The sequence below is a fragment of the Cyprinodon variegatus genome, unplaced genomic scaffold (genome assembly GCF_000732505.1).
Source record: "Cyprinodon variegatus isolate N-32 unplaced genomic scaffold, C_variegatus-1.0 Scaffold408, whole genome shotgun sequence".
Lineage (NCBI taxonomy): Eukaryota > Metazoa > Chordata > Actinopteri > Cyprinodontiformes > Cyprinodontidae > Cyprinodon > Cyprinodon variegatus.
The window spans coordinates 307,810-316,419 of NW_015150861.1; the positions used below are offsets into that span (position 1 = coordinate 307,810).

At 35.3% G+C, this 8,610-nt stretch overlaps 1 protein-coding gene across 1 annotated transcript in view; it reads right to left on the reverse strand.

Moving 5' to 3' along the window:
- Positions 1 to 6,200: 6,200 nt before the first annotated feature.
- LOC107093110 (dehydrogenase/reductase SDR family member 13-like) overlaps positions 6,201 to 8,610 on the reverse strand; it is a 4,874-nt gene continuing 2,464 nt past the window's right edge. The window contains exon 4 of the mRNA XM_015387943.1: positions 6,201 to 7,905. Coding sequence (XP_015243429.1) covers positions 7,604 to 7,905 — 302 coding nt within the window. The 3' untranslated portion in view covers positions 6,201 to 7,603. The remainder of the gene's footprint in view (positions 7,906 to 8,610) is intronic.

Below are 8,610 nucleotides of genomic sequence, written 5' to 3' on the forward strand. Positions count from 1 at the left end.
TATATATATGTATATATACATATATATACATATATATATATGTATATACACATCTTCCTCACTCATCGCAGGTGGTCTTCCCCTCTTTTTCCTTGTGACTGCAACATCAGGAAAAACAAAAAATACCAGGGGCTCAGGGAAACCAGCTATATATATATATATATATATATACACCTACATATTTATGAACAGATCTTCCTTTCATCAAACACGATCATGTGTCACTGCTAATTTGATGTAGATTTGTTTTTATTCTGTGTGAACCATGCACATATATATTTGAAGAATATACAAATAATAATTTTAAATTCCTCAAAAACTTCTTATTCTACTTAGGTTCTATTTTAAAGACCCAATTATTTAATCTAGGATTCTAGGAGATCAGGGGCTCAGTCCTGAAGGTGAAGATGAGAGAGTAGACTTTCTGGTAAATCCTGTTCTAAAGTAAAATCTGACAGATTACTGGATTACAGAAATTTCTAGTATGCTACATGCTATCACACATGCGTTTATTCCTCTCTTTATCAACAACAAACTCTGTGGATTTGGGGATGTTTAATCAGTATTTGCCAAAGTTATGAGGGGGGAATCAAATATTTTAGCCATCTGATATGATCCGTTCCCCCATAACAAGGGAAAAAAATAAACAAATCCTGTGAATTTTAAAACTGTCATTATTTTTCTATATTATGTTTGAAACATTTATTATTTTATATTTTGAAATCCAAAATAGTTAAAATAAATCTGACTGTTGGTTTGATGATCTTTCAATTCTCAATTCAAAATGTCTGCAGTAGCATTGCACCAGACATTTGGTTTGAACTTTTTTGGGAATATTTGTAAATTGTTAGATAAACATTTGAATAGAAAATACATTTCATAAAGATCATCAAAGGGGGGCCAATTATATCAGGTGGCTAAAATATATGATTCCCCTCTCACTTCTCTGGCAAATAATGATTAAATGTCACCAAATCCACAGAGTTTGTTGTTGATGAAGAGAGGAATAAACACAGTTAAAGACTTGCAGGTGAATTAATTAATTTTTCCCATGTTATGGAAGGGGAACGGATTATTTCAGGCAGGTGAAATATTCATTCACTCCTCCTCCCATATCTTTGGGAAATAAAGAGCAACTGTTGGCAAATTCTCAAAAATCATTATGTGTGATATCATATCGTATATTAGGAATGTCCTTAATCCAGTAATTTTAGACTTGGACAGATTTATTGTCATTTTGTTTACAGTTTAAAACAAAAAGAAATTTGCTTTAGAACAGCTTTCTGGACAATTTCATTTTTTTTAAAGTGCAGCATTGCAAAATAGTAAAAAAAAATATATAAAAACAGTAATATAAACATATGACTGTAAATTTACAGTTCTAACAAGTAATCTATAACATTTGACATTTACTTGAAATTCTACACTCATCTTTTCAGTAAGTCTTAGTTTTTATGTCCTGCTATCAGTCAGTTTCTATCCTCTTATATCACCAATGAAAAATGATAAATACTCACTATTAGTTGGAAAACTGTGTTTGATGACCGACTTTTATTTCTGTCAGGCTGAAGGGACAAAAGTTGGAAAAAGACAGATTCTCTTGGCGTTTAAAATAACAATACAAAACAGCTTAAAAAAGACCTCGTTTATTTATCTATTTTACAATTTTGTAAAGAACAGCTGCTGATTAAACTGGATGTTAAACTGTGACATGATTATAGGAGTTGTTTTTAGGGAGAAATCAATCAGCAGCGCAGTGAAAATGGTCCCATCCTCCATGTCCGCCTCTCTGGCTTTAATGCGCGGCTCCGACACAAAGGAACAGAATTCCATACAACCCCGGGGCAAAGAATGCCTGGTCGGTCAGTCAGAGCTTCACATCCGGGGCTGTAGCCCCAGTAGCCGCCCCCTAGATCCGCCACTGTTTAATCCATATCTAACTCTCATCACATTTAATCTTATTGATAATTATTCTCTCTACATTAAAGAACACCATACTGATTAGTTCTTTTATTTTACATGTTTTCCTCATTCCATAGCATACTTTCACAATGGCATTCCTTGTAAAACGTTATTTTCTGGACCCACTTTGATAAAGTATAGATAATCATTTTTGCTCAGGGCTTTTAATAGGGCTTCTAACTAATATCCTCTTTATCCACTTGCTTTAATAGAATGGTAAGGCGAAGGGAATGGAACTCAAAACTGCACTGTTACATCCCAAAATTAAGGTGCCTGTATTTGTTAAATTTAGCATATAAGATTTTTTTAAGAGGTTTAGGTGAAGTAACCAAATTTTACAGAGAATTGGTGCTTTTGTTTGCACAACTCTGGGAGGAAAAAAGAGGAGGAATGGAAGCTAAATCAGTTCCAGGGTCACAGCGCTGAGATCAAGATGCAGATTTTGAAACAGATTTCCAGCATTTTTTTAAATCCCCAGCCTAAAGAGTGAGAAGCACTATTTGCAGCAATGAAAAGCCAGAGAAGATGGATGGATCAAGTACATTTCTAGATGACTATTTAAGTAGTCGATTATTTTGAATCTGATATTTATTTGAACAAAATAGAAATTCTCACCTCTTTAACGTCTTCCTTCTATTTAGGCACAGACTTTATATTATTATTTTATGTCAGCTTCTATATTTTTTCTTCTTTTTATCTACCCTGGATAAAATTGTGCTACAAGAGGCATGCCATTAACCTTTTAAGAATGAATACGTTGATCTTCTAATAATTGTATGATTGTTATGGAAATTATTATTAATTTCCTCAACTATTCAGATTGTGGGTCAGCAGATCAGTTCTCTCTGTTGCCAGCTCACAGATTAAAACCTTTTTTAACAATTGTTCACAGAAAAATAGCAGTAGGCACAGCGCACAAGTTTTTTATCCTGTATTTAATAACATCATAACACCATAATACAAGAAAGCATTTCTCTGGGCCAGTCTCTGCACGATCGCCATCTAGTGGAGCAGAAAAGTATCATAGAAAAAATTTAAGCCAGGGAAAATCTGCAAACTGGAGCAGAAAATTCTGCATTGCTAACCCAGCCCAGATTTCCACTCTCCTTAGATCTCTAGATCTCCTCTTAAATGAAAGTGATCCCTAAATGGTGGTAGGGGACAGAATAAAGAAGAGAGAAGAAGTGTGACGGATAATGATGTATGAGAACCACTGACCCTTTTATTTCGATACTATTTTCATGTGTATAATTTGAGGCCGACTCCTGCCTCCTTTACACTCCTTTTGAAACTTTACCTAAAATAAATGGATTATGCTTGAAAATCATCTTGCATTGATGTTTAAATTCATGCAAAAATTGGCCCAAACTGGAACTTAATGTGAATAGAAGTGAATATATATCTTAAGGTGATGATAGTTCTGTTTATAATATAATTTTCTTTACTTTATGTCATATTTAAATGAGACACATTACACTCTGCATGTGATAAACCTATACAACTTGAGTTTCTCTTTCTGAAATGAATAATGGCTATTTTCACGATATTCTTATCTTTTTTTATTTGTACCTCTATGTCACACAGGAACTCTACTCCACACGTTGTGTTGTAGACACACACTTTTTAAAAGGGATGAGTCGTAAACTGAGTTGAAGAAAGGTTGGAACACATCCCAGTTATAAAACTGCAGTAGAAAAGATTTTTTTTTTTTTAAGTCTCACTGACACATACTGACATGACCAAACATTAAAAAAAAACCCACATGGGAGCGGCCATTGTAAGGCCTTATTTTGCAATATTTGTTTTAAAACCCATCTTTACAAAACAATATATACCGGTACTTAAAGTTTGAAAATTCCCACATATATTAAACATTGTCTAGGTCTAAGAATGTTTATTTCTCACACTAAAAATCAAGCTGTACTGACTTATTTATCTTTTTATAAGTTTTAGAACCTGAAAGGAGATTAAGTCAACCTCTTATAAACACATTCCTACTGGCGACAGCAGCTTAGTCACCAGGACCAGACCATCAGGTTTGACTCGTCTCCTGTTAGTTAAAAAGAGGAGCGCAGAAAAGGTGTGACTTTAGTCCCTTCATGCAGTTGGGAAAATTCACTTTGTCCTTAGAGAGTTCCATGCAAAGAAAAAGAGCAGTTCTGTTGATATCAGCAATAGCCTCAAACACTAATTCTTCCACTGGGTTCATCAAGATGAAACTTTATGTCAATATACCAACCTCTGGTTTGCATTTGAATCCAAATGATATCCAAGTCAATCGGGCCTCTAAATCAGACCTTTTTCCAGTGAGAGTATCTTTAAAAAGTTCCAATAAATATCTCTACAATAAAGACTAATAGAGTCTATGATATAAAATGTTATTCCCAAATTGTCTAAACCCAATGTAGATGTTAGTTTAGAGTATTTTTTTCTATCTATAAGTTATGTAATGTACTAACAGGGTGTAACTGAAATATTTCTTTCTGGTTCTAGTTCGATTTTATCAAAGAAAAGCATTTAAAAAATCTTCATACCTTATAAATCAATAACTAAACATCTGGATGACGGGATTTCTGGATGTTTCCGTTGGTGCTTCAATGATCAGCGTAACATTTTCTGTGGTAGAAAAGCCTCCTTGTCGACACCATTATTATTTTTGATCAGGACCTGTCATTTAAATCCCATATCAAAGAGGTTTCTAGAATTTCCTTCTTTCATCTGAGGAACATTGCAAAAATTAGAAATCTCCTGTCCAGGGGTGATGCTGAGAAACTAGTCCATGCATTTGTTACTGCAAGGCTGGACTATTGTAATTCTTTACTATCAGGAAGTCCACAAACTGTAGTTAAAAGCCTTCAGCTGATCCAAAATGCTGCAGCCAGAGTTCTGATGAAAATTAAAAAGAGAGATCATATCTCTCCTATCCTGGCTTCTCTTCATTGGCTTCCTGTTAAATCCAGAATAGAATTTAAAATCCTCCTTCTCACATATAAAGCCTTAAATGGCCAAGCTCCATCTGATATCAGAGATCTGATTGTTCCTTATGTTCCTAACAGAGCACTTCACTCTCAATCTGCAGGTTTACTAGTGGTTCCTAGAATTTTCTAAAAGTAGAATGGGAGGTAGATCTTTTAGTTATCAGGCTCCTCTCCTGTGGAACCAACTACCAGTTTTAGTCCGTGAGGCAGACACCCTGTCTACTTTTAAGGCTAGGCTTAAAACTTTCCTTTTTGATAAAGCTTCTAGTTAGAGTGGCTCAGGTTATCCTGAGCTATCTCTATAGTTATGCTGCTATAGGCTTAGACTTCTGGAGGACATAGGGACCCCCATTTTATCATTCTGCTTCATTCTCTCTCTGTTCTCCTATTCTGCAGAATCTGTTAGTTCAATCTCTAACCTTCTGCTCTCTCTGCTTTTCCTCAGAGTAGCTTTGCCTCGTCTGTTCCTGTTTGGCTGTGACGTCATCCTGGAGAGAAACATCAGCTGTGCTGCTTCCATCAACACCCTTGTTTATAGATGCTGGAGATCGGCCTGTTTTCCAGTGTGGTCCTGTTTCTCTGACCGTGACTGACTGGATGTGCTCTCTCTCTCATGGGAGCTGCCTTGGAGCTCGTCTGCCTGGCTGTGTGTTTCCTGGACGGGGCCGCCTTTTACAGCTGCTTTTTGTATCTCTGCTTCTGTCTCCTTGAACCACAGTCGGCCTCAGCAGATGGCCGCTCACACTGAGCCTGGTTCTGCTGGAGGTTTCTTCCTGTTAAAAGGGAGTTTTTCCTCTTCACTGTCGCTACAAGCATGCTTAGTGTGAGGGATTGTATTTGAGTCAATGAGTCAATGCAATCAACTGGTTTTCCTTAGATAGAAAACTTTGTATCAATTTGACTGTATGATCTGGTTGAACTGTAAAGTGCCTTGAGATGACATGTGTTGTGAATTGGCACTATAGAAATAAACTGAATTGAATTGAATTACCTCCCTGTTGCTACAGATTTCAGTCTGGACTTGGGCTGGACCCTGCATCCTTTAAATTACTTTCAGTCCACTCACTTTAAGTTACAATAAGTAGAAATGCAAATTTAAACCTGCTAAAGATGTAAATATTTTTAGCATAACTGTGTGATTTATTAAACAATAGAATTACTGGAAAAATATGATAAACTGAAAGAAAAGTGAGGGTCAGTATTCAAAAGGAACTGTATTTCACAAAAATAACACAAACATAAAACTTTTTTGTGTTGTAATTTATTAAAACAAATACAAAACACTTTAATTCCCAAAAAAACTTGTCTGATACTTTTTTGCACTGCTGCTGTAGAACTGGATGGAGATCATGAGTTCGTCGGCAGAATAATATCTGGACCTCTGTTGTTTATCTGTTAAAATGTCTTTGTGTAGATCCAGTTTTCTTCCTGCAAGGTCCTTTTTTGACCACTCAATATTTTCATACAGGCTACAGAAACTCAATCAAATAAATGAAACCAGATCAGTCATTAAAGATAAAACCACTTTAAAAGTCATTTTGTAAAGAGGGAAAACAAATCTCTTAGTTAAGCTGAGACTAAATCCTAGAAGTAGGCTACTTATTCTAAAAATTATAAAAAGAAATTATTTTACTAAAACCAGTCTCTCCTACTGTAAACCCCACCTGTTATCTTCTCATGTGAAAATCAAATAAACATTTTTGAATAACTGAGAAATGAGAAGCTTCATCTAAGGTTAAATAACTTGGATCAGCATCATTGCAGTACTTTTCCAGTGGGAGTTTCTTAACTGCTTACTTTCTAACTCAACATTATTTTCCATAGTGTTGGTGTCCTACATTTATTTTAATATCAAGATTACATTTAGGATTTTAGGAGTAATAAACACCAAAGCATTTGGTACATAATGTTTTAATTTAAAGTTAAACTAAAACACATCAAAGCAAAAATAACCTCAGATGCTAATTTAAATATTCTCTTAGTATTTACCTGAAAATAATGATAGTACAGCCACCCATATATACAGCTGCATTATAAAGCATTAACCTTCCTAATGATGTAACTTGAAATGTCTACTGAAGCATTTTCTCTGACATCACTCGTTAAAAACTGGCTGTTGAGTCGCTGCCACCCCACCCATCCTGTTACCCCACCAAACCTGTGAAACCAGAAACCACTGAAGAGAAATGTCCTTCCAAGTTATTTTCCATTAATGTTTTTCTTCTCTTTTTCAAACGTACTTAGACAGCCTTGTCCAATGATAATTCATTAGGAATGATTATAACAGAAATAATACATTTAAAATGTGATGAACACAAAGCGGTTAGACAGTCATTAAATATCTTTACATCTAACCAAGTTACATAAGAAAGTTTATTCAGTTCACATTTAAATCACGTCTCAACACTGTGGTGAAAATTCCTACATCCTAGTAGCTGAGAAAGACCCCTCATCTTTTCAGAGGAGTTCTTTCAAGTAGTTTCATTCTCATACATTTGGGGATAGATCGTAATATTTCTCTCTTTCTACTCTCCATTGCTTAGTTTTGAACCTAGGTTTTCAGTTAGCTTAATTTATCAAGACTATGAAGAACAACTGGTGCTATTAAGAGCTAACCGAAAATAGTTTGTGTCATAGTTTAAATGCAGGCTTTTCTTTTTGCTTTAGGGAAGGTCACAGAATCTCTCGCTAATCTCCCACAGCTTTCTTGCAGCAGCGTCATCTCTGGCTTTAGCAAAGAGGTTCCTAACAGTGCAGTTAGAGAAGTATCGTCCACTGAGAGGTTCAATGCCTTCCTGTAGGGCACAGTGGAGGGTGGTCTGGCATCCCTGGACAGTGTTCTTGAAGAAGAACGTGGTGATGGGTTTAAGGACGACTTGTAGAAATAAACTTGTGTTCCTACCCAGCTCTGAACTTATGGCCCCTGTGAAAAAAAAGGAATTATATTTGGTTAACTGGTCTTTAGCTGGTATGGGACAAATGACGCAGTTATATGATGACGTATGGCATCTGCTATTTGATTGTCCTGGAGGTTGTTACACCCAGTTTGCAGCCTTTTATACTATTGCAGCAGATGGGTGAATCCTGCATTGAAATCTTATGGTTATTTGAACCATTTACTCCTCATAATTATACAAACTGGCTAGGGCCGTACTTGACTAAACCCATCATTTCTACTATTTAATATTAAATCAGAATGTTTGGTTCAAAATCAGGGAATGCATCAAGTTTCAGTAGGAGCTATTCATATCTTGTTTCAAATTGACAGAAAAATATGATACGAAGAAATTCAGTTAAAATCTACGGAAGACCAGTAGAGTCACTGAAAAAGAAAAGCAGCCCATGCAAAATCTAACATTTAAATAATATAATTGGAAATCCAATATAAAAAGTGTTTCGCAAGTGCACATTTTTTATTTAATTCTTAAAAAGGAATTGTAAATTGCATTTATCAATCCATCTTGGAGACCAAGTATTGCAGTTTAACCAATGAGGGACTTGGTTATATCTGAGGAACAACTGTGATTGGTTTAACAGGTTTTCAGTGTGCTCAGGATCCAGAAGGGTCACAGAAAAGGTAAATGGTGGGCTTAAAGTATAAAAAAAAATGTAACAACAAAAAGGATTGATAATAAAAAGGAAAAAAGAAAATAGAAATGGAATAAGGAAT